This window comes from Capricornis sumatraensis, chromosome 2, assembly GCF_032405125.1.
Source record: "Capricornis sumatraensis isolate serow.1 chromosome 2, serow.2, whole genome shotgun sequence".
NCBI classification, from domain to species: Eukaryota; Metazoa; Chordata; class Mammalia; order Artiodactyla; family Bovidae; genus Capricornis; species Capricornis sumatraensis.
This window is the reverse complement of record NC_091070.1, coordinates 114,138,335-114,165,096: the sequence shown is the minus strand read 5'-3', so window position 1 is coordinate 114,165,096 and position 26,762 is coordinate 114,138,335. Positions and strand designations below refer to the sequence as shown.

Genomic DNA, 26,762 nt, shown 5'->3' with positions numbered 1-26,762 from the left:
GCAAGGCAGTAAACTTGGGTTTGATTCCTGAATCAGAAAGATCCTCTGGAGGAGGAGATGGCAACTCACTCCAGTATTCTTGCCTGAAAAATCCCATGTACAAAGGAACCTGTCCATAAGGCTCCTTAACAGTCACATAGTCAATCCATAAAGGTCGTAGAGTTAGACACGACTGGGCAATTAAGCATGCATGCACACTGTATCTGTCTCACCAGGCTTAGAGAACACAGGTTATTGCCCAAAGTCGATGTTTGCAGGCTTGTGTGTGTGGTCAGTCACTCAGTCATATCCAATTCTTTGAGACTCCATGGACTGTAGCCCACCAGGCTCCTCTGTCCATGGGATTTCCCAGGCAAGAATACTGGAGTGGGTTGCCACTTCCTTCTCCAGGGGATCTTCCCAACCCAGGGACCAAACCCATGTTTCCTGTGTCTCCTGCATTGGCAGGTGGATTCTTTACCACTGAGCCACCTTTACATACCACAAAAAATGACTGATTAATGCCTTCAGACCCTGACTTCGGGAACCAGGTGTCCTGAGTTAAACTAAAGGCATGTAAGCATAATACTAGCCTGTATCTCTCTCCTCTGGAATTGTAACCTCATCAGTCAACAACCAATATTCTTACTTGTAGACAGGTTAACTAAGTTTAGGGTGTATCTAAGAGTCAGACTATCTCTTCATTTGCCTGAAGGAAAACAGACCCAAAATGTGGCTATTTATAATATAAGCTAATATTCACTGAAGATATTTTGGCCAGGCACTGTGCTCAGCAGTTTACATAGATTGTCTCATAGTGCCTATAATGTAGATACTATTATCATGACCATCACAGAGCTAAGGAGACTGGGGTTTGGAGGGTGTTATATTACCAGAATGCTAATCCAAGCAGTTATAGAGCTAATAAATACACCACTCCTTTAGGTAACTTGGAGGAAACAATCAGGCTTAAGGAGCAGAATTCTTCATTTTTGGAAGAATTTGAAAGGCCTGAGTTCTTCCCTGAGAAGACTGGTCAATAATGAGAAGGAAGGCTTCGCTTGGAGGGAAGTACAGTAGGCAAGATTTTGAGTTGTGATAGGCAAAGGCCCTCTGATTGGTAGCCTGTCAGAATTTCTTAGTCATGTTTGACATTTAAAACAACAATTTCCCCTAAGTCTGGAGGACAGAACCTCCTGCGCCTCTGCCCTCATGGACCATATAAAACAATGATTGGTAATCTTTCCTTCTCTTGCGTTATTTGGTGTTGTACTGACAGCAATCTGTTTTTGTTTTTTAGTATTATCAACTGCAATACTGAAGTTCCCGTGTCTGCATGTCTAGTATATTACCGATTGATAAATGAAATCCAGACAGGCAATGATATAGAAAAGTAACTTTTTAAGGTAGGAGGTGCAACCAGCATTTTACAAGTCACCAAGACGTAATGGGGACTTCCCTCACAGCTCAGTTGGTAAAGACTCCACCTGCAATGCAGGAGATCCCAGTTCGATTCCTGGGTTGGAAAGATCCCCTGGAGAAGGGATAGGCTGCCCACTCCAGTATTCTTGGGCTTTCCTTGTAGCTCACCTGGTAAAGAATCTGCTTGCAATGCAGGAGACCTGGGTTCAATCCCTGGGTTGGGAAGATCCCCTGGAGAAGGGAAAGGCTGCCCACTCCAGTATTCTGGCCTGGAGAATTCCATGGACTGTATAGTCCATGGGGTCTCAAAGAGTCAGACACGACTGAGTGACTTTTAAAAAAAAATGTAATGGAGAGAATACGGACTTAAGGGCTAGAGAGACCCCAGTTATCCCCTAACTCTGACTTTTACTAGGTATACATGAATCTGGAAAGGTTGCTAGCTTCCTGAATTCTTCATTTCTTCATCTTCAATATAGTTATAGCAATAGTGGTTGAATTGAAGTCAAATGGACACAAAACTGGACATATTAAAAAATCACATATAATAGATTCGAAATGAATGGTAGATTTTATGATGAGTACTATCAGGGTTAGACTCTTTGCATTAGTCATAGTAAATGCTCTCTTCCAACAACCCAGAGAAGATTCTACACATGGACATCACCAAATGTCCAATACCAAAATCAGATTGATTATGTTCTTTGCAACTGAAGATGTAGAAGCTCTATACAGTCAGCAAAAACAAGACTGGGAGTTGACAGTGGCTCAGATAAACAACTCCTCATTACAAAATTCAGACGTAAATTGAAGAAAGTAGGGGAAACCAGTAGACCATTCAGGTATGACCTAAAACAAATCCCTTACAATTATACAGTGGAAATGACAAATAGATTCAAGGGATTAGATCTGATAGACGCGGTACCTGAAGAACTATGGACACAGAGGTTTGTGATATGGTACAGGAGGCAGTGATCAAGACCATCCCCAAGAAAAAGACATGCAAAAAGGCAAAATGGTTGTCTGAGGAGGCCTTACAAATAGCTGAAGAAAGAAGAAAAGCAAAAGGCAAAGGAGGAAAGGAAAGATATACTCATCTGAATGCAGAGTTCCAAAGAATAGCAAGGAGAGATAAGAAAGACTTCCTCAGCGATCAGTGCAAAGAAATAGAGGAAAACAATAGAATGGGAAAGACTACAGATCTCTTCAAGAAAAGTAGAGATAACAAGGGAACATTTCATGGAAAGATGGGCACAATAAAGGACAGGAATTGTATGGACCTAACAGAAGCACTCAAAGAGTTGACTCATTGGAAAAGACTCTGATGCTGGGAGGGATTGAGGGCAGGAGGAGAAGGGGATGGCAGAGGATGAGATGGTTGGATGGCATCACTGACTCAATGGACGTGAGTTTGAGTAAGCTTAAAGTTGGTGATGGGCAGGGAAGCCTGGCATGCTGCAGTCCATGGGATCACAGATTCAGACATGACTGAGCGACTGAACAGAACTGAACTGATCAGGGTTAGTGCTACATAAAAATTGTATACATAATATCATTTGAAAAAATATTAGGTAGCTGTAAATATCAGTCACAAAATGATGTGAAATGATGCCATTTTTCATACAAAGAAGCAGAAGGATAAAGGACCATTGATTGACCTGAAAGTAGAAGTAAGAAGACATGCTTAATCACCATCATTAAGATGGTTTTCATTAAACTGAGATCCAATTATTTGTTTATTTGCTTGATTTTCAGTATGAGCCAAAAAAAAAAAAAAAAAAAAGGAAAACAGAATCATTTGGCCTGATAGAAAAGGAGAGTTCGCGTTATACCACAGAGAAAGACAAAAAGTAAAGGATTAGTGGTTCCAAATATAAAGTCTTGAAAGCTTACAAGCACCCAAAGCACTGAATAAAACAGTCCATGCATCCCAAGATTTCTGATCAACAAAAAAGCATTCAGAGAGAAAAGTTAAAGCAGTCACATAAGAACAAAGTCAAGGATGATGGCAGATTTCCCGTCAGAAGCCATGCACACAGGAAGACAGCACAGCAACATCTTTTAAATATTGAAAGAAAAAAAAATTTTTCAACTTAGGAGTCTATGCCAGTACAAATATTTCTCACAAATGAATGCAAAACAAAGACTTTTACAGTCATACAGAAGCTGAGATGATTAATCACTAGCAGACCCATCCTACAAAAATCTTTTAAGCAGAAAAGAAAAAAAATGATACCAGATGAAAATATGGATACACATAAAGGAATGAAGAACATTGAAGTGTTAGCTGTATGAGTAAATGTATAATATTTTTAAACTATATGTAAGCTTCTTTTTAAAATAACTGATTGTTTACAAAAGTAATAACAATGTACCAGGGAAGGGAAAAATGGAGTACACAATGATACTATTCTTATGCTATACATGCAGTGATACAGTGCCACTTGTAAGTAGACTGATAAGATAGATATGTATACCATACACCTTAAAATAACCACTAAAATAACAAAACAAAAAGTTATATAGCTAATAAACCAACAAAGGAAATAGAATTGAATCACAAAAATACCCAAGAGGGTAGACAAAAAAAGGAAATGGAAAACAAAGAACAAATGAGACAAGCAGAGAGCAAATAGGAAAATAATAGACATAGGAACCTAATTGTATCCACAATCATATTAATGTAAACGGTCAAAGTTTTTAAAGTTAGAAAGTAGAAACAGACTGCCATATTAGATAAAAAACAGAATTAACCATATGCTATCTATAAAAATATGCTTTAAATATAGAAAAACAAATAGGTTAAAATTTTAAAGAGTGGAAAAAAGAAATATCAAGCATATTAATTATATGCATACATGCTCAGTTGTGTCCAGCTCTTTGTAACCTCATGGACTGTAGCCCTCCAGGCTCCTCTGTTCATGGGCTTCTCCAGGCAACAATACTGGAGCAAGTTGCCATTTCCTCCTCCAGGGGGCCTTTCCAACCCCGGGATCAAGCCCACGTCTCTTGTGTCTCCTGCTTTGGCAGGCAGACTCTTTACCACTGAGCCACCTGGGAAGCCCAACATTAATTATATAGCTTTTTATTCCTGGTAGTATAATTTACCTTGAAATATTATTTGATATCAATATATTAATATAGGCTCCTCTTTCCATGGGATTCTCTAGGCCAGAATACTGGAGTGGGTAGCCATTCCTTCCTCCAGGGGGTCTTCCCAACCCAGGAATCAAACCTGGGTCTCCTGCATTACAGGTATATTCTTTACTACCTGAGCCACCAGGGAAGCCCTCTAGTTAATACAACATTAATTAATTTTTATTAATATCAAATAGTGTTTCAGGGTTAAATGATACCACCAGGAATAAAAAGGTCATAAAGTCATAAAGGATAATGTGGTCATTTCATCAAAAACACATAACTGTGATAAATATTTGTGCACCTAATAATAGAGTTTCAAGATATATGAAGCAAATCTGATAGGATTGCAAAAAGAAATGAAAAAAACCCCAATTACTGTTGAAGATTTTCATATCCTTCTCTCAATAATCAATAAAGTAGGAGAAAAAACAGTACAGATATTGAAGACTTCAACACTATCAATCAAATTCACCAACAAATTCATACTACAAGAAATGTTAACAAGAAATCCTTTAAGCAGGGATAAAATGATACCATGTGGATGTATATATGTACAAAGAGGAATGAAGGATTCTGGAGGTCTTAACTAAATGGATATTACCTTGACATCCAGCCAGAAAAAGAAATGATAAGAAATAAAGCTACGAAACCAATATCCATTATGAACATAGGTGCAAACATTCTTAACAAAATTTTAGCAAAATCAAATTAAAAAATTATAACCAAGTGAGGTTAACCCCAGAAATGCAAAGCTGTTTCAACATCCAACATTCAAAATCCAAAAGCTGTATCAGTAGACTAGAAAATAAAATCATATGATTTTCTCAATGTAGAAAAAGCATTTGTTCTATAAAAACTGTCAGTAAATTACAATTAGTAGGGGCTTCTTCAGCCTAACAAAGAGTAGCTACAAGAAATCCACAGCTAAGATTATCATATGTAAACGGTGTAAGTTCAGATATTTTCCTCTCCCTAAGCTCAAGAACAGAACAAAGACATCTGTTCTCTTAACACTTGTGTTCAACATTGTACAGGAGGTTCTAGCCAGTACACTAAGGAAAAAGAAATAAAAGGAATCGAGATTGGAAAAGAAGGTATAAAATTGTCTTTATTCATAGACGACTTGATCATCTGTGTAGAAAATCTGATGAAATCAACAAAACTAATAAGTGTGTTTAGCAAAGTTGTAGGATATGAGACCAATATAGAAAAATCAACTGAATTTCTATATACTAGTAACAAGGGGCTTCCTTGATGGCTCAGATGTTAACATCAAACATTCAAAATCTGCCTGCAATGTGGGAGACCCGTTCAACCCCTGGGTTCAACCAGTTCCCTGGAGAAGGAACTGGTAATCCATTCCTATATTCTTGCCTGGAGAATCCCATGGACAAGAGAGCCCAGCAGGCTAAAGTCCATAGGGTCACAAAGAGTTGGACATGGCTGAGTGACTAACACACACATAATAGCAACAAACAATCAGAAACTGAAATTATAATTTCATTCTCAGAATATCTTAATTTTATCTAAATATCACTATATTTAAATGGTATTTAAATATATATGAGTTTATGGATTGTTCCTATGGCTACAGATGAAAGACTTTCTCTTTCATTCTTTTTATTTTCACTAAGCTTTGGACTGAGGTTGGAACAGTAAATACTTAACTTCTAATTTTTAAATGGAAACAAAACTCTACTCTTTGATTTAAAACTCAAATGAAACACATGGAATAACAACTTCATTAAGAAATTTGTTCTGCCTTTTTATCTCTGCCAATCTGTGTGATCAGTACTTGGAAAAGAATAATCAACCTTTGTAGGATGCACTACACAAGTCGAAATAATAACAGCAATGGCAAAAGTCACAACATCAAAGAGTGAGATATAGCCACGTACCTGAATTCCTTTGGGTCCTGAAGTAATGCACCAGAGCAGCAGTAGCAGCAAGGCCAAGGATGCTCAGTAGCCCTGCGGTAACTCCCTCAGTGATAAGTGTTGTTTTGTTACTGGGTGGTCCTAAGTGAAGAGACCTATACTTGAGTTCAGTGCCAAATATATTTCATCCAGACAAAAACTATGTAAGTGTGGGACTAGCTATATATTAGGACAGGTTTTTGCCAGGTTCTGATTTCTCAATTGGAATCATTTCCAGTATAATTTGTAATTTTCAAAATAATAGCACAGGGAAAGTGATTGCCAGAATCTAACATTAAAATTTATTTCTTTTCCCTTCTCTGTCCCCATGAAATCAGTACCAATCTCCAGAAGCCCCAAGCCTTGGTTTCATGTTAATAACTCTTTGACATTGGGAGGATTTGTACAGTCTATTAGAGAAATATTTTATTGACTATAAATGTAACCTGTAGCCCAGGTACCACCAACCTACCTACGATGCTGAGTATCACCATCTCACTGTGCTGTACCCCCAGGCCATTGTCAGCCCCACAAGAGAAGTTTCCAGAATGCTCTGCCATCAGAGTGAGGTTGAAGGATGCTCCTCCTCCAAAGGGGGCCTCTCTGCTCCCCAGTGTGACATTCTTGTAATAAAACCAGTACAGGATCGGGGGAGAGCCTTTTGGGGCCTCACAGTGAAGCTCTAACACATCTCCTGCCACAGCCTGGGGCCCAGCAGGGCTGAAGGTGAAGACAGGATGAGACACTGGAACTGAAAGAGGCAACATGGCTTATGAGCCGACTTGGTTAAGTATGTACAAAATAATTTAATAAAGGAAATATCCATCATAGTTCAGTAGTAGGAGCATGGGCTTGGAATTCAGGTTTTCCTGAATTTAAATCCCATCTGTGCTCTTTATTAATGGCAGAGACAGGATTTAAACTCAAGTTCCTTGGCAGCTCCAATGGTAAAGAATCTGCCAGCAGTGCAGGAGACCCAGGTTCAATCACTGGGTCTGGAGCAGGGAATGGTTACCTACTCCGGTATTCTTACCCGGAGAATTCCATGGACAAAGGAACCTGGCAGGCTACAGTCCATGGGGTCACAAAGGGTCAGACACAGCTGAGTGAATAACACTTTCACTGCCCTTTATTAGCCCTATGATCTTGATGTTTTAAAACATTTTACTTTCTCCGAGTCTCAGTTTATTCCCTTATAAAGTGAAGGTAATAGTAAGAATCATGTATGTAAAGCACTCAGTAGATGTTAGTTACTGTTGCTGAGAGGAATAATTACTAAAAGCAAGGTTTGTTGCTTCATATTACTAATTCCTGAGACAGCTTTAAACCTAGACATCCACACCTATTTGAAGTATCCTCTAGTCAGTTACCTTGCTTTATTTTTCTACTTAGCACTAGCACTAACATCTATCAATCTGTTATTTATGTATGTATCTATTTATCATTGTTATATATCTGATTCCCCCAACAGAATGTAAGTTTCATAAGAACGAGGACTTGACTCGTTGTTCATTTTTGTATTTCCAACTGCTAGAAGGCAATGGCACCCCACTCCAGTCCTCTTGCCTGGAAAATCCCATGGACGGAGGAGCCTGGTAGGCTGCAGCCATGGGATCGCGAGAGTCAGACACCACTGACCGACTTCACTTTCACTTTTCACTTTCACGCAAGGAGAAGGAGAAGGAAATGGCAACCCACTCCAGTGTTCTTGCCTGGAGAATCCCAGGGATGGGGGAGCCTGGTGGGCTGCCATCTATGGTGTCGCACAGAGTCGGACACGACTGAAGTGACTTAGCAGCAGCAGCAGAATTTTGCCTTGGCATGTAATAGTTTATCAATAATTGGTGAATAAGTGGATAAGTAAATTAATCTATATTTGGCACCAAAATATCCAGATACAGCAATAGCAAGAAAGATTTCCATTTTAATTTGTAATTATAGAAATAGGGAAGTCAGGAAAAACAGAAAATCATTATGTTTTAAATTAATATATGGAATTATTCATCAATAATAAATTAATATGAAATGTCAACTGTAAGATTGCTGATTCTGTTAAGTTGTGAGGAAACCCAGGTAAACCAATCTGTGTGCAAGTGCTTTAGATATAAACTGTGGGCTTCATTGGCAAGAGAAGTTTGGCAAGGATCTAAAGCTTAGCTTTGCATCTGAGATTGGGTAGAGAGGGGTAATGGAGGCAACCAGTTAAATGGGGATAATTCAACTGAAAAATGCACCATCTGCTGGCTGTAAGGCAGATGGCACCAGTGGTCTCATCTGGGTAGAAATGCCAAGTCGTGCTTTTGTAAAATTCATACAGATGGCTTGGGTTTTGCCCTTGTGTACACCCTTTACAATATACAGTGACTTGGGCCAAATGCTAAGGGTCTCAGGGGTAAGTCTTTATATGCTTGCGCATCTCAGTGTGCCTTTTCACCCGTGTCACCACTTCATATATTTTTATTCAATTTGTATTGCTGTAAAATATACATACATACCTTAAAATATTCCACCATAAACCTTTTAAATGTATAGTGAAGCGATATAAATACTTTCATAACACTGTGAAACCAACACCATCAATTTCCATAAGCTTTTTCTTGTAAAACTGAAATTACATACCCATTAAACAATAAGTCCCTATGCTCCTTCTCCCCAGCCCCTGACAAACATCAGCCTACTTTCTGTTCCTATGATTTTGATTACTCTGAATATATTATATAAGTAGGATCATATATTATTTGTCTACTTTTGACTGGTTTATTTCACTTACCGTAAAGACCTCAAGATTCATCCATGTTGTTGCATGAATCTGAATTTTCTTTCCTTATAAGTCTGAACAAATTCCATGTCATATGTATATGACACTTTGATTACCCATTTATCTTTTAATGGACACTTGGGTTGTTTCCATGTTTTAGCTATAATGAATAATGTTCTGTACATGGGTATACAAATGTCTTTGTGAGAATATATTTTCAAATTTTTCTCTTTTTTTGGGGGGGGGGAGGGGGTACTATCCAGAAGAACAATGGAATGGAGAAGACTAGAGATCTCTTTAAGAAAACTGGAGCTACCAAGGGAATATTTCATACAAAGACAGGCACAATAAAATGGCAAGGACTTAACGAAAGCAGAAGAGATTAAGAAAATGTAGCAAGAATACACAAAAGAGCTATACAAAAAAAGGTCTTAATGACCCCCATAACCATGATGGTGTGATCACTCACATAGAGCCAGACATCCTGAAGTCTGAAGTCAAGTGGGTATTAGGAAGCATCCTACAAACAAAGTTAGTGGAGGTAATAGAACTTCAGCTGAGCTATTTCAAATCTTAAAAGATGATGCTGTTAACACACTGCACTCATTATGCCAACAAATTTGGAAAACTCAACAGTGGCCACAGGACTGGAAAAGGTCTGTTTTCACTCCAATCCCAAAATAAGGCAAGGCCAAAAAATGTTCAAATTACTGTACAATTGCACTTATTTCACATGCTAGCGAGATTTTGCTCAAAATCCTTCAAGCTGGGCTTTAGCAGTATGTGAACCAAGAACTTCCAGATGTACAAGCTGGATTTAGAAAAGGCAGAGGAACCAGAGATCAAACTCCCAGCATACACTGGATCATAGAAAAAGACAGGGAATTAAAAAAAAAAAAAAACTCCTCTGCTTCATTGACTATGCTAAAGCCTTTGACTGTGTGGATCACAGCAAATTGTGAAATATTCTTAATGAGATGAAATACCAGTCCATATTACCTGCCTTCTGAGAAACCTGTATGCAAGATAAGAAACAGCAGTTAGAACTGGACATGGAATAATGGACTGGTTCAAAACTGGGAAAGGAGTACACTGAGGCTGTATATTATCACACTGTTTATTTCACTCATATGCAGAGGACATCATGTGAAGTGCTGGGGTAGACGAATCTCAAGCTGCAATCAAGATTGCTGGAAGAAATATCAACAACTTCAGATATGCAAATGATGCCACTTTAATGGCAGAAAGTGAAGAAGAACTAAAGAGCCTCTTTGATGAAGGTAAAAGAGGAGAGTGAAAAAGTTGGCTTAAAACTCAACATTCAAAAAACTAAGATCATGGCATCCAGTGCCATCACTTTATGGCAAATAGATGGGGAAAATGAGGAAACAGTGTCAGATTTCATTTTCTTGGGCTCTGAAATCACTTCAGACAGTGATGGCATCTACGAAATTAAAAGATGCTTTGTCCTTGGGAAAATAGCAACAACAAGCCTAGACAATGTATTAAAAAGCAGAGACATCATTTTGCCAACAAAGGTCCATATAGTCAAAGTTATGGTTTTTCCAGTAGACATGTACAGATGTGAAAGTTGGACCATAAAGAAGGCTGAGTGCCTAAGAACTGATTCTTTCAAACTGTGGTGCTGGAGAAGACTTTTGGAAAGGAAGGAGATCAAACCAGTTAATCCTAAAGGAAATCACCCCTGAATATTCATTGGAAGGACTGATGCTGAAGCTGAAGCTCCGATTCTTTGGCCACCTGATTCAAAGAGCTGACTCACTGGAAAAGATCCTGATGCTGGAGAAGACTAAAGGCAAGAGGAGAAGGGGGTGACAGAGGATGAGATGGTTGGATGGCATCACTGCCACAATGGACATGGGTTAGAGGAAACTCAGGGAGACAGTGAAGGTCAGAGAAGGCTGATGTGATGCAGTCTATGGGGTCACAAAGTGTCAGGGATGACTTAGAGACTGAACAACAACAACTCACAAGTGGAATTTATGTGTCATATGGTAGCTCTATTTTTAATTTTCTTAGGAACTTCTATAGTGGTCTCAATAATGATTTTATCATTTTACATTCCCACCAAAATTATGTAACATTTAGAATCAAAATCCATACCCGCCAGAGATGCTCAGAGGGCTCAAACAAAACCTTGTGTACACCAGGACCCAGAAACCCCACAGAGACCAGAGTGCCTTTGAGTGTTTGAGTATCTCCTGTGAAGGCAGAGGTCAGCAGTTGCCTGCTGCAGGGACAGGGACTCTAGCTCGCTGCAGCAGATCTGGGTCATGCAGCCTGTTGCATGACCCTCTTGAAGGAGGTCGCCATTAGCCCACCATAGAGCCACTGAGCAGATGACCCACAAACTGCAGAACAATTATACCAAAGAAATTCTTGCACTGTTAAGAAAGTTCTAGGACCTACAACAGATTCCTCAACCTGGGGATCCTACAAAGGGACTGACAACCCCCAGGGAATTTGACTTTGGAGGCCAGTGGGATTGATTACAAAACTTCCACAAGACTGGAGAAACAGGCTCTTGGAGGGCACAAACAAAACCTTGTGCACACCAGGAGCCAGGAGAAAGGAGCAATGACCCCACAAGAGACTGAACCAGACTTGCCTGTGAGTTTCCAGGACTCTGTAGTGGAGGTGTGGGTCGACAGTTTGGCCTCAGGCCAAACAACAGGGAGGAAACACAGCCCTGCCATCAACAGAAAGTAGGATTAAAGATTTACTGAGCATCAGTTCAGTTCAGTCGCTCAGTCGTGTCCGACTCTTTGTGACCCCATGAATCACAGCACGCCAGGCCTTCCTGTCCATCACCAACTCCCGGAGTTCACTCAGACTCACGTCCATCGAGTCCGTGATGCCCTCCAGCCATCTCATCCTCTGCTGTCCCCTTCTTCTCCTGCCCCCTATCCCTCCCAGCATCAGAGTCTTTTCCAATGAGTCAACACTTCGCATGAGGTGGCCAAAGTACTGGAGCCTCAGTTTTAGCAACATTCCTTCCAAAGAAATCCCAGGGCTGATGTCCTTCAGAATGGACTGGTTGGATCTCCTTGCAGTCCAAGGGACTCTCAAGAGTCTTCTCCAACATCAACATCACAAATCAAAAGCATCAATTCTTTGGCACTCAGCCTTCTTCACAGTCCAACTCTCACATCCATACATGACTACTGGAAAAACCATAGCCTTGACTAGATGGACCTTAGTCGGCAAAGTAATGTCTCTGCTTTTGAATATGCTATCTAGGTTGGTCATAACTTTTCTTCCAAGGAGTAAGCATCTTTTAATTTCATGGCTGCAGTCACCATCTGCAGTGATTTTGGAGCCCAAAAAAATAAAGTCTGATACTGTTTCCACTGTTCCCCCATCTATTTCCCATGAAGTGATGGGACCAGATGCCATGATTTTCATTTTCTGAATGTTGATCTTTAAGCCAACTTTTTCACTGTCCTCTTTCACTTTCATCAAGAGGCTTTTGAGTTCTTCTTCACTTTCTGCCATAAGGGTGGTGTCATCTGCATATCTGAGATTATTGATATTTCTCCTGGCAATCTTGATTCCAGCTTGTGTTTCTTCCAGTCCAGTGTTTCCCATGATGTACTCTGCATAGAAGTTAAATAAGCAGGGTGACAATATACAGCCTTGACACACTCCTTTTCCTATTTGGAAACAGTCTGTTGTTCCATGTCCAGTTCTAACTGTTGCTTCCTGACCTGCATACAGATTTCTCAAGAGGCAGGTCAGGTGGTCTGGTATTTCCATTTCTCTCAGAATTTTCCACAGTTTCTTGTGATCCACACAGGCAAAGGCTTTGGCATAGTCAATAAAGCAGAAATAGATGTTTTTCTGGAACTCTTCTGCTTTTTCCATGATCCAGCGGATGTTGGCAATTTGATCTCTGGTTCCTCTGCCTTTTCGAAAACCAGCTGGTACATCAGGAAGTTCACGGTTCACGTATTGCTGAAGCCTGGCTTGGAGAATTTTGAGCATTACTTTACTAGCGGGTGAGATGAGTACAGTTGTGTGGCAGTTTGTGCCTTCTTTGGGATTGGAATGAAAACGTACCTTTTCCAGTCCTGTGGCCACTGCTGAGTTTTCCAAATTTGCTGGCATATTGAGTGCAGCACTTTCACAGCATCATCTTTCAGGATTTGAAATAGCTCAACTGGAACTCCATCACCTCCACTACCTTTGTTCATAGTGATGCTTCCTAAGGCCCACTTGACTTCACATTCCAGGATGTCTGGCTCTAGATGAGTGATCACACCATCGTGATTATCTGGGTCATGAAGATCTTTTTTGTACAGGTCTTCTGCGTATTCTTGCCATCTCTTCTTAATATCTTCCGCTTCTGTTGGGTCCAGACAATTTCTGTCCTTTATCGAGCCCATCTTTGCATGAAATTTTCCCTTCGTATCTCTAATTTTCTTGAAGAGATCTCTAGTCTTTCCCATTCTGTTCTTTTCCTCTATGTCTTTGCATGATCGCTGAAGAAGGCTTTCTTATCTCTTCTTGCTGTTCTTTGGAACTCTGCATTTAGATGCTTATATCTTTCCTTTTCTCCTTTGCTTTTCGCTTCTCTTCTTTTCACAGTTATTTGTAAGGCCTCCCCAGACAGCCATTTTGCTTTTTTGCATTTCTTTTCCATGGGGATGGTCTTGATCCTGGTCTCCTGTACAATGTCACAAACATCATTCCATAGTTCATCAGGCACTCTATCAGATCTAGGCCCTTAAATCTATTTCTCACTTCCACTGTATAATCATAAGGGATTTGATTTATGTCATACCTGAATGGTCTAGTGGTTTTCCCTGCTTTCTTCAATTTGAGTCTGAATTTGGTAATAAGGAGTTCATGATCTGAGCCACAGTCAGCTCCTGGTCTTGTTTTTGTTGACTTTAGAGAGCTTCTCCATCTTTGGCTGCAAAGAATATAATCAATCTCCTTTCAGTGTTGACCATCTGGTGATGTCCATGTGTAGAGTCTTCTCTTGTGTTGTTGGAAGAGGGTGTTTGCTATGACCAGTGCATTGTCTTGGCAAAACCCTATTAGTCTTTGCCCTGCTTCATTCCGCATTCCAAGGCCAAATTTACCTGTTACTCCAGGTGTTTCTTGACTTCCTACTTTTGCATTCCAGTCCCCTATAATGAAAAGGACATCTTTTTTGGCTGTTAGTTCTAAAAGGTCTTGTAGGTCTTCATAGAACCGTTCAACTTCAGCTTCTTCAGCATTACTAGTTGGGGCATAGACTTGGATTACTGTGATATTGAATGGTTTTCCTTGGGGACGAACAGAGATCATTCTGTTGCTTTTGAGATTGCATCCAAGTACTGCATTTCGGACGCTTTCGTTAACCATGATGGCTACTCCATTTCTTCTGAGGGATTCCTGCCCACAGTAGTAGATATAATGGTCATGTGAGTTAAATTCACCCATTCCAGTCCATTTTAGTTCGCTGATTCCTAGAATGTCGACGTTCACTCTTGCCATCTCTTGTTTGACCACTTCCAATTTGCCTTGATTCACTGACCTGACATTCCAGGTTCCTATGCAATATTGCTTTTTACAGCATCGGACCTTGCTTTTATCACCAGTCATATCCACAGCTGGGTATTATTTTTGCTTTGGCTCCATCCCTTCATTCTTTCTGCAGTTATTTCTCCACTGATCTCAAGTAGCATATTGGGCACCTACTGACCTGGGGAGTTTCTCTTTCAGTATCCTATCATTTTGCCTTTTCATACTGTTCATGGGGTTCTCAAGGCAAGAATAATGAAGTGGTTTGCCATTCCCTTCTCCAGTGGACCACATTCTGTCAGACCTCTCCACCATGAGTGAACATTGACATTTTAGGAATCAGTGAACTAAAATGGACCAGCATGGTTGAATTTAACTCAGATGACCATTATATCTACTACTTTGGCCTGAATTCCTTAGATGAAATCGAGTAGCCCTCATAGTCAACAAAAGAGTCTAAAATGCAGTACTTGGGTGCAATCTCAAAAATGAAAGAATGATCTCTGTTCATTTCCAAGGCAAGTTAAAGTCACTCAGTCATGTCTGACTCTTTGCAACCCCACAGACTATACAATCCAAGGAATTGTCCAGGCCAGAATACTCAAGTGGGTAAGCCTTTCCCTTCTCCAGGGGATCTTCCCAATCCAGGGATCAAACCCAGGTCTTCCACATTGCAGGCAGATTCTTTACCAGCTGAGCCACAAGGGAAGCCCAAGAATACTGGCACGGGTAGACTTTCTCGTCTCCAGCAGATCTTCCCAACCCAGGAATTGAACTGGGGTCTCCTGCATTGCATGTAGATTCTTTACCAACTGAGCTACCAGGGAAGCCCAACCATTCAATATCACAGAAATCCAAGTCTATTCCCCAACCACTAATGTGAAGAAGCTGAAGTTGAGTGGTTCTATGAAGACCTACAAGACATTCTAGAATGAACAGCCAAAAAAGATGTCCTTTTCATTATAGGGGGCTGGAATGCAAAAGTAGGAAGTCAAGAAACACCTGGAGTAACAGACAAGTTTGACCTTGGAGTAAAAATGAAGCAGGGCAAAGGCTTACTGAGTTTTGCCATGAGAACGAACTGGTCATAGCAAACACCCTCTTCCAACAACACAAGAGACAACTCTCTCATGGACATCACCAGATGGTGGACACCAAAATCAGATTGATTATATTATTTGCAGCTGAAGATGGAGAAGCTCTACACAGTCAGCAAAAGCAAGACTGGGAACTGACTGTGGCTCAGTTCATGAACTCCTTATCTCCAAATTCAGACTTAAAGTGAAGAAAGTAGGGAAAACCACTAGACCATTCAGGTATGACCTAAATCAAATCCCTTACGATTATACAGTGGAAGTGAGAAATAGATTCAAGGGATTAGATCTGATAGACAGGATCCCTGAAGAACTATGGATGGAAGTTTGTGACACTGTACAGGAGGCAGTGATCAAGACCATCCCCAAGAAAGAGACATGCAAAAAGGCAAAATGGTTGTCCAAGGAGGCCTTACAAATAGCTGAGAAAAGAAGAAAAATAAAAGGTGAAGGAGAAAAGGAAAAATATACCCATCTAAATGTAGACTTCCAAAGAATAGCAAAGAGAGATAAGAAAGCCTTTCTCAGTGATCAATGCAAAGAAATAGAGGAAAACAATAGAATGGGAAAGATTAGAGATCTCTTCAAGAAAATTAGAGATACCAAGGTAACATTTCAAGCAAAGATGGGCACAATAAAGGACAGAAACAGTATGGACCTAACAGAAACAGAAGATATTAAGAAGAGGTGGCAAGAATACACAGAGGAACTATACGAAAAAGATCTTCATGACCCAAATAACCATAACGGTGTGATCACTGACAACAATCACACAAGGATTTCAATTTCTCCACATCCTGGCCAATACTTGTTATTTTCTGTTATTTTTTATAGTATCCATCCTAATGAGTATGAGGTGGTATTTCATAGTAGCTTTCTTTGATTTGAATTTCCCTAATAATGAGTAATGTCGAGCTGTGTGTGTGTGTGTGTGTACGTAATAGCTATTTATATATCTTCTTCGGAGAGATGCCTATTCAAGTCTATTTACTCTTTTTTTAATGGATTCCCCATGACCCCAGTTCTGGCCCCTACCCCTTAACCTGCAGCAGCAGAGTCCACAAACTTTCCAGCAAGAGACAGGGCTGAGGTGCCAGTCTCACCCTGGCTCCCATCCTGCCCTTTCTTTCTCCCTGCGTTGGTGAAACTATGACTCAGGGGATCCCAGACATGAGGGAAGAGCCCACCATCCTGGGGCACCGGGTGACGATAACAGCATCCCTTCGGGGGTAAAGCAGCAGTAACCCCGGAGACACAAGAAGCGATAATAGAGCCTCACCTTTTGCAGAGACGGGGAAGGGTGGAAAGCGACTACTCCCAAATATAACCAGAGTAAGCCTCGGTGTGAGAAAACAGAAACGTATGCCATAGCACCACCTACTGGAAGACAAAAGAAAGGCCTCTAATTTCTAACTACATCAAACGCACCAGGGGAGGAAAAACTCAAGTACCATGAAGAATCACAGTAACACTGTACCACAAAAAGAAAATGGCAATTCTCCAGAAATCAAACTTACTGTCATAAAATATTATAATCTAACTGATAAAGAATTCAAAATGGCTGTCATGAAGAAACTCAGAAAGCTGCAAGAAAAATCAGAAAGCCAGACTAACGAGCTCAGAAATAAAACTAGTAAACAGAAAAAATACCAGAGACATTAAAACTCTAAAAAAGGAGCCAAACAGAAACTTTGGAAATGAAGAACTCAGTAAATGTTAAAAATAATGTCTTGGAAAGCTTTGGAAATAGATTAGACTGTATGAAAGAGAGAATTAGCAGGCTTGATGATAGAAATTTAGAAATGCCACAAGTATATGCGGAGAGAGAAGTAAGATAATTTAAAAATGAGGGAATTCTCCAGAAGCTATATGACTCTTTTAGGAAAGGCAACATTAGAGTAAGGGGTATCCCAGGAGAAGACAGGGAAAGGGGAAGTCTCTCAGTTATATTTAAACAAATAATAACTGAGAGAGTATATTTAAACAAATAATAGCTGAGAACTTCCCAAATCTGGGAAAGAAATTGGATATACAAATTCATAAAGCTAACACCTAGTTACCTCAATGCAAAAGACCTTGCACAAGACATATTATATTAAAATTGTCAAAAGTCAATGACAAAGAAAGGATTTTTAAGGCAGCCAGGAGGAAAAAAGGATTGTACCTACATGAGAATCCCCATGAGCCTAAGATCAGGTTTTTTAGCAGAAACTCTACAGGACAAGAGGGAATCGAGTGACATTCTCAAAATACTGAAAAATAAAAAGTATCACTCGAGACTATTTTTTCTAGAAAAGTTATTATTCAGATGTGAAGGAAAAACAAAGATCTTCCCAAACAAATGAAAGCTGAGGAAATTCATCAACACTGGTTCTGCTTACAATAAATGTTTAAAGAAGCTCTCTACTAAAAACAAAAAGGCAAAAATACACAATACTTTGAGGAAAGTTATATATAGAATCAGAAAATTGCAACTCAGAATAACCTTTAAATAATTTATTATAGCATAAAGGTAAAAGGAGGAAGCAAAAAAAAAAAACCATTGCTACTCCAATTTGGTAGCAATCTCACAACATAAAAAGAGATCATTTGAGACAGCAAAAGCATAAGAGGGGAAGAGGGAAAGAATGGAGCTTACATAGGTAAACGAAAATAAAATGCTGTCAGCAGTGTGCTTCAGTTGTGTCCAGCTTTTTGCGACCCTATGGACTGTAGCCCACCAAGGCTCCTCTGTCCATGGGATTCTCCAGGCCAGAATACAGAAAATGGACTACTTTATCTATGAGAGCTTTTATGCAACCCCCAAGGTAACCACATAACATAAATCTAAAGCAGAGATACCCAAAAAAAAAAAAAAGAGGAAATTGAGAAAAATATCATAGAAAGCCACAAAACCAAGATGACATGCAAAACTTAAGAGGAAAAAAAAGGAGGTATAGAGCAACCAGAAAATAAAAAGGGGAGCACTAAAAAATAAAATGGACAGCGCTGAAGCTTTCCTTTATCAATAATCACCTTAAATGTAAATGGATTGAATTCACCAATCAAAAGACACAGAGTGGCTAGACAGAGTAATAGAAGATGATACTCCATGCATATGGCAACCAAAATAAAGTGGTGCAGCCACACTCGTATTAAATGAAGTAAGCCTCAAACCAGGAAACGTAACAAAGGACAAAAATGGGTATTATGTAATGGTAAAAGGGACAATTCACCAAGAAGATAAAACAGTGATAAACACATATGTAGCTAACACAGCAGCACCCAAATATACAAAGCAATTATTAACAGACCTAAAGGGAGAAATGGAGAGCAACACAATAATAGTAGGGAACTACAACACTCCACCTACATTAATGAATAGATCATACAGACAAAAAGTCGACAAGGAAATAGCAGCCTTAAAAGAAACATTAGACCAGGCAGTCTTGATAAATTTATATAGAACCTTCCATTCAAATGCAGTACAATACACATACTTAGCTGCTCATGAAACTTTCTCAAGGATTGACCATGTATTGGAACACAAAACAAGTCTCAATGACTTTAAGATTGAAATTATATTAACCATCTTTCTTGATTACAATGGTATGAAATTGGAGATCAACCACAAAAAGAAATCTGGAAAATCACAAATATGTGAAGACTAAACAGCATGCTGAGGAACAACTATTGGGTCAAACAAGACAGCAAAGGAGAAATGAAAAAATGAAGACAAGTGACAATGAAAATATGACATAAAGAAATCCAACTTTGCACATAAAGGAACTAGAAAAAGAACAAATGAAGCCCAGAGTCAGTAGGAGGAAAGAAATGATAAAGATTAGAAGAGAAATGAAATATACACTAAAAGCAAAATACAAAAGAGTGACAAAAACTAAGACCTACTTCTTTTAAAAGATAGATAAAATTGACAAACCTTTTGCTACATTCACTAAGAAAAATGAGACAAAGCTTTGATAAATAAAATCAGAAGCAAAAGAGGAGGTATAACAATGAACGTCCAAAACTACAGAGGATTATATAAGAATATTATGAACAGTTATGTGCCAACAAATTGGGCAACCTAGAATAAATGGACAAATTCTTAAAATCATACAACCTTCTAAGACTGAATCGTAAAAAGTGAAATTTGAATGACCAATCACTAGTAAAGAGAAAAACAATAATCAAAAACTCCCAAGAATAAAAAAGCGCAGGATCAGATGACTTCACAGGTCAAATTCTAGCAAATAGTCAAAGGTGATTTAAATCCTGTTCTCAAAATATTTTTTAAAAAACTGAAGAGAAAAGAATACTTCCTGACATTTTACAAAGCCAGCATTCTGATACCAAAACCAGATAAAGAAAATTATAGACCATTATCTCAGATAACATAGACACAAAAAATCAACAAACTATTAGTAAACCAAACACAACAATACTTCAAAAAGGATCGTACACTATATTCAAGTGGGACTTATTCCATGTATGCAAGGATGGTTCAACATTTGCAAATCAGTCAACATGATATGCCATATTAATAAAGTGAAGAATACAAATCATATAATCATCTCAATAAATGTGGGAAAAACATTAGGAATGGCCTAAATTCCTGAATGTATAGTCAGAAGAAAGAATCCCAGGACTCTCAGGTAGAGGCAGACAAACAAAGAGTCTGATGGAATGTCGCACCAGCAAGTAGCCTAAACGAGAGGACATACTCTGTTCTTGTCTGTAACTGCTGTAGGCATATCCTACTCACCTGTGACACTGAGAATCACCCTGTCACTGCGCTGGACCCCCAGGCTATTGTCAGCCTCACAGGAGTAGTTTCCAGAATGTTCTGCAGTCAGAGAAAATTTGAAGACTGCTCTTCCAGAGGGAACTGAGCTGCTTCCAAGGGTGACATTCTCATGATAAAATCGGTACAAGATAGGGGGAGAGCCCCTTTGGGACTCACAGTGAAGCTCCACCACATCCCCCACCATAGCCTGCATCCTAGGAGACGTGAGGGTGACGACGGGGCGAGATACTGGAACTGAAAGATACAAAAGAGTTGTCAGAGGACTCTGATGCTGTGCCAGACTCAAAACCACACTCAAGAAGCCTGGTGGTGGTTTAGTTGCTAAGTTGTGTCTAACTGTTATGACCCCATGGACTGTAGCCTGCCAGGCTCCTTTACCCATGGGATTTTTGGGGCAATAATACTGGAGAGCATTGTCAGTTCCTTTTCCAGGGGATCTTCCCAACCCAGGGATCAAACCCTGGTCTCTTGCATTGCGGGCAGATTCTTTACCAACTGAGCTACCAGGGAAGCCTAAATATAGATATATCACTTGAACCATGAAGAGTAATCTTAGATGATTTTGCTTTCATCACTACTACTGTTTTCAGTTTGCTCTATAAGACATGAGATGTCTTCAACTTTTGTCATCTTTGCCATTCATTAGTTAGCCTCTAAATCTTTACACCTCTATTCCTTTGCCTCCTTCCAAAGACCTTCATGGCTAATTGGTAAGCTAAACCCTGGTTTGTGAACTGAGGCTGAATAGAAGGAATTGAGAACTTACTTCTCAGTGTGACTCTGATCAGTTTACTGAGGATGGGACCGTGAATGTTGTCAGCTGCACAGTAGTATCTCCCAGCATCGCTCTCCTTCACAGTGAGTATCTGCAGCACCGCCGACAAGGAACGCTGGGTCTTTGTTCCCAAACTTCTTACTGTGCCCTCTCTGTGCCAGGAGAATGTGACAGTCCCTGTACCCTTGGCTACTGAGCAGATAAGGAGCAGATTTTCTCCTTCAATAAGCTGCCCTTCAGGGGGCTGGATCTCTAGAGTTACATCAGACACAGGGATTCCTGGGAGGACACAAGATGACACATGAAGATTCTCATGGCAGAAACTTCAGGCTCAAGGAAAAGGCTGGTTCTGCCATGAATAAGTCAATAGCAGCAGACACAATATGCAGGGGGCCAAAGTGAGCAACAGGGAATTAATTGTGTGTGTTATTATAAAGGTAGCAAACACAACAGTTCCAGCACACACAGTTCCCATCCTTGGAGGATGCGGTGATGGACTCTTGATCTTAAACCTAATATTGATAGCAGTCACATTTTATGAACATCTATACTTAAGGAATCTTTGGTGCACCAATGACCACAAAATAAGAGTGGTCTTACTTCTGCTCAAAAGAAACAGAACCCATAGAATATGACTTCTTATCCTGAAATTCAAACCCCTATCCTATCCTTTAAGACTCTTCTCCAGTCTCACCCCCATCTTCCCATGTTTTTTTCTGACTACACCAGTTCATGTTTAATTTCCTCTTTTATTTTGGAATATGGTTAGGTCAACAAATGGGAGAAGCATAGGGACCTCCAAAGACTGCATGTGGTCATCTGTGCTTCTAATTATCTGTGACTCTTAATGAATGTATGCTGTATGGCTCTGTCACCCCCAAAGAGCTGGGGACCCAGCAATTGATCAACAATTGCTATTAACTGAGTTAGGTGGAAGAGAATGTTTTAGGGACATTAGGCCAGTGTTGAACCTGAAGTGAGGAGGATATCAGGATAGCAGAAAGCTCCTCTTGGTTATGTTCACTGTCCCAGGCAGCAGGAAATGTCATTGCTCTGCTCTCACCTCCCCAGCTCTGACTCTGGAAGAGCAACTCCATAAATACTCACTCTGCACATATAACTGGGATCTCAAACTTCTTTTTCTGATAGATGGAGTCACTGACTCTGCCTGGCACCAGTAAGACTCTGCATCTTCACTCCACACAGTGGGTAATTTGAGCTCTGGAGAGCTGCTCCAGCATTTCTGCAAAGCCTTGTCTCCTCTGAAGAAGCAGAATTGAAGCTGAATGTGTGACCTCTGTGGAGGGAGCCACGTCACACATTTCAGGGTCACCGGGCTCCCCTCTATGGGTGAGGAGGGGCTGGCTATCAGCATAGGAGGGGGAAACAGCTCTAGAGAGAAGAAGAAACACAGCTCTCAGGGTAGCACAGCTCAGGGATCCTGGAAAGATGCATATGAGCACTCAGCATCAGCCAGTAGAACACAAGTACCCAAGCAGGTGGAATCACCTCCCATCTCCCTCCTAGGACAGGAGGCGTTTCATGAAATCCCCATTGATGAGCCACTCCCTAAATCGTTACACACAGGTTCCCTGCTGAGTCCTGTTACCCACAAGAGGGCAGCCATTACCTTGAACTTGAATCGTTAGATGTTTTGAAATTTCTTTCGTCCATGTCCAGAAAATGCCTTGAATGAGAGCAGTACAATGATATGTGTCATTGTTCCTGGAGACTGACTTTAGAGTGAAGTCTGATTGAATTAGTGTTTTATTTCTGTAAAGACTTATATCTTTTGCTTTTTCTCTTGCCTGGCATCTGAGAACAACATCATCTCCTTCAAAGACAGGGTGTGGAGCCTGAAGGATCAGCTTGTCTGCAAAGAGTAGAGGAATACACTCAGTTTATTCCCTGATGCTTCTTTCTTCAAACTCTCATTTCTGTGCATGAAGAAAAAGCTATGATCCTGTACACCTGAAAATACCCTCCATTAACATTTCTACATGGTCCTCAAACCCAGTTCTCCTTTATCCTAGGAAAATGGACTCATTTTCAGAAAATGTCCTTAAGCAATCCCCATGCATACTGTTAAAAGAGAAATTTTATACCTCATCTTTCTTCAGACTTGAATCCCTTTTACCTGGTGATTTCTGACTTATACTTCTCTGGATGGAAACGATGGACAGGACAGCATTCCGTTGCTGCCTTATCTCCTTATATCCCCCATTGGGGTCAGTACATCAAATATTCTCATGCCTATTTACAATCTTATCTCAGCTCCCTGCAGTTCCCCAGCCCCCAGGGGTTTAGTTTCAGCGACCACCCCCTTTCCTTTCTCACCAAATGAAAAATCCACATGTATGGGGTCACTGAGAGAAGATCTTCGGGTCTTGCATTTGTAATATCCAGTCTTGTCTATCTGGATCTCTTCAGATTTTTTATTCAACAAATTCTCATTATAATACCAATCTATGTCTCCTTGGGCTGGAGAAAGGGAATCGCTGCATGTGAGAGTCACTTTGTCTTTGTGGAAGTTTGTGGACCATGGAGGGTTGAGGAGAAGGAAAGCTTTTGGAGTTACTCCTAAAGAGGAAATAGGGAAGATGAAGGCAGGTGAAGGCGAATGGGAGGTGGGTGGAACATAGGGAAAGGCCCAGCTGCAACTAGGAGTTTTTCTGGACTAAATCCTATTAGGGACAGGATTGGAAATGGAGTATTACCTCAAAATGGAGGTATTAACTTGGAGAAATACCTCAGAATCTGTTCATCTTTTTTTTTTTTTTTTTTTTTTTGCCTAATGGTAGTGGGGGTGTAGATTCCTGGAATGGGCTCAGAAAAGTTCAGGAGATATGATTTACAGATAGGTGAAGACTGAGCTATAGTTGAGGGCCTGTAAGTGGGTTGATTCTGAAAGCTCTTGTCCTACACATTCTTGTCAAAATAAAAGTGAACCTGGGATGTATACACCTCAGAAGTAGTTTCTAGATTGAAAAACCAGTTCCTCCTTGGTTGTTAATATTTAATGAGCAAGATCTTTTTCACTTACAATTCTTTTAAACCTTGCTTAATTTTAGATTCTATGGGAAGGGCAATGTTTTTCAACTCTCCACCTAAGGTGAACATAATCAGCAATTGATACATGACACATAGAAAAAGATTTAACAAAGGGGCATGGACTGCTTGCATAATCATATTTGTGTATATAATTGCAAATGACCAATGGGACCAGAAATTGAAACAGTTCAATGACATGAGTTTCTTTTGGAGATACATAAAGATTTGGCCATAGCATTTCCCTCTGTGAATAGGAGCTATTCCTGTATTCTTTGATAGTGGCACGGGCTTGGACACACAGAGGGCGGGGCCTTAGGGAATAGAGGAGATTAGATCCAAGGATCTTAAACATCAGTTTCCTGCCTCTGTCGTTCCTTCTGAAAACATTTTCTTCCCTTCTACACTATGGCATTCAGTAATAGGGAAAGAACTGAAGACAGGAGAGATCAGAGAAGGGTTTGCTCACCCACTACGGCAACAGGTGTGACCTCAGAGTAGCAACACCACTGATGTTGGTGCATTACCACAGGCCTCATTTATGGGGACAGGTAGTGCTGTCTGGGAGGACCAACACCCAGAGACCGGGAGGAGCAGAGAAAAGGAAACACTGACCTGATTGATCTCTTCCAGGAGCTGTGAGGGAGCCAAGATTTAAAGATTAGCACAGAGCACAATTTTTCAAACCTTTTCACTTAGACAATCTGAGAAATGTTCCAATAACACAGCCATCACCACTCTTTTAGTTTTTGCTTCCCATTTCTTTGCCCCCTTTCTATGATTCCCGTAGTCCTCAAACAAACAAAAAAAGAATAGCCTGTAATTTGCTTTATAAATATGAATGACTTGTATCCACAACCCTGGCTCATCTTTTAGCAGCTTCATAGTCCATTCCTTCCCTCTCTTCTCTAGCCTGAACTCAGCAATGTAGAGAAGGGCTTGTAGAAATGGTTTATTCTCCCCTCATTACTTGGACATTGTTCCTCCTCCTTTTTCGATCTCTGGTTAAATTATGGCACCAAGTCTCAAGAAGGGAGCCATATTTCTTAGTAGATCTTCCCTTACTCACCTAAATTTTGAAAATAATTATTTATGTGAGAGATATAGAGAGGGTTTGACAGAAAGAAACACCCAAACTTCCTACAAAATAAAAAACAAAATTGGTTGAGGAACCAAGGGTAATATAATTGATTTGCCACGCTGATTGTATGCAGAGTCTTTTAGATCTCCTGCGACCCAACTCTGCTCATTTTCCATCCCTTGTGTAAAGAAAAAAATGTTGCCTGCCATTCCAGTTTGTACAAGGATCAATCTATTAGCCACCACAGATGCCCACAGACAGTGTACTCTGCAGGAAATTCAGGATAAAGAAAGACAGGAGACATTCTGTGCTTTGGGTATACTGGCTCCTTAGATATGCATATCTACGGGAAATTTTCAAATGACTCCAGATTCTTAAGTCTTCTCATACAGAGAAAAGCACTAAAATCATTGAGATTTCTCTTCCATGTGATTAGCAGTAACCTTTTGATGCTTGACTACATGTTTTTCCCACCAAAAAAGTTCCTGTGTATGTCTTGGCTCCTGCCTTACTTCTTCAGACCAGTTCCTCAGAGCTATCTGAGAGGCTGTCTTTCAGACTATAGTGCTCAGTAAGGCTGCCAATAGAACTTGACTCAAATTTTACATTGTGAGCTTCTCTTTCATTCAATGGTATTGGTGATCACAAAGGGACCCAGAGCAGACGTCATTCCTTTGCCTGAACTCTACAAAGATCCGGAGCCCTGACACCAGCAAGGACCCTTGTGCCCATTCTTCTCCTCTGTGAACTTAGACAAACTTGGATGAGTCCCTCCTGGCTCTCAGATTCCCCAATTATTGGTTGATGGTCCTGAGTTTTATTCTATGGTATATGACAGGGATCTAGCCTCCGCCTCCCCCAACCCCAGTTTAAAGGTACTGGGGCAGCCTGGTTAAAAGACACTGAGCCTTCTAGACTGGGTGAAACGAGGGGCCTCAGAAAGTCAGCCCCCAACTAATACTCCAGCCTGTTTATGTCCCTATGGAATTTATTCTTACAGGTACTTGCTTAATTGGAAATCTTGTCCTAAAGTGGTCGAGATTGGCTTCTTTTGACATTTCAAGAATGATTAGAAGAAAGTCAGCCTGATAAAACATCTTTTCAAAATTCTGACCTTAAAAGGTTGTAACAAAGCCCTTCCAGGAGGAACTTGCATTTCTCTCCTTGTGCCTTTGAGATGTAAGTGTTATATCTGGATTTCTATAGGACTTCTATATAATGGGCTTCTTA

At 40.2% G+C, this 26,762-nt stretch overlaps 1 protein-coding gene across 1 annotated transcript in view; it reads right to left on the bottom strand.

Annotated features, from left to right (window-relative positions):
* FCRL3 (Fc receptor like 3) overlaps window positions 1-26,762 on the bottom strand; it is a 54,533-nt gene that overhangs the window by 9,210 nt on the left and 18,561 nt on the right. The window contains exons 3-10 of the mRNA XM_068994095.1: window positions 25,067-25,087; window positions 23,741-23,983; window positions 23,034-23,276; window positions 22,511-22,795; window positions 21,395-21,682; window positions 20,587-20,862; window positions 6,931-7,209; window positions 6,441-6,560 (exon numbers count right to left, since the gene is read on the bottom strand). Of these exons, the coding sequence (XP_068850196.1) occupies window positions 6,441-6,560; window positions 6,931-7,209; window positions 20,587-20,862; window positions 21,395-21,682; window positions 22,511-22,795; window positions 23,034-23,276; window positions 23,741-23,983; window positions 25,067-25,087 (1,755 nt within the window). The remainder of the gene's footprint in view (window positions 1-6,440; window positions 6,561-6,930; window positions 7,210-20,586; window positions 20,863-21,394; window positions 21,683-22,510; window positions 22,796-23,033; window positions 23,277-23,740; window positions 23,984-25,066; window positions 25,088-26,762) is intronic.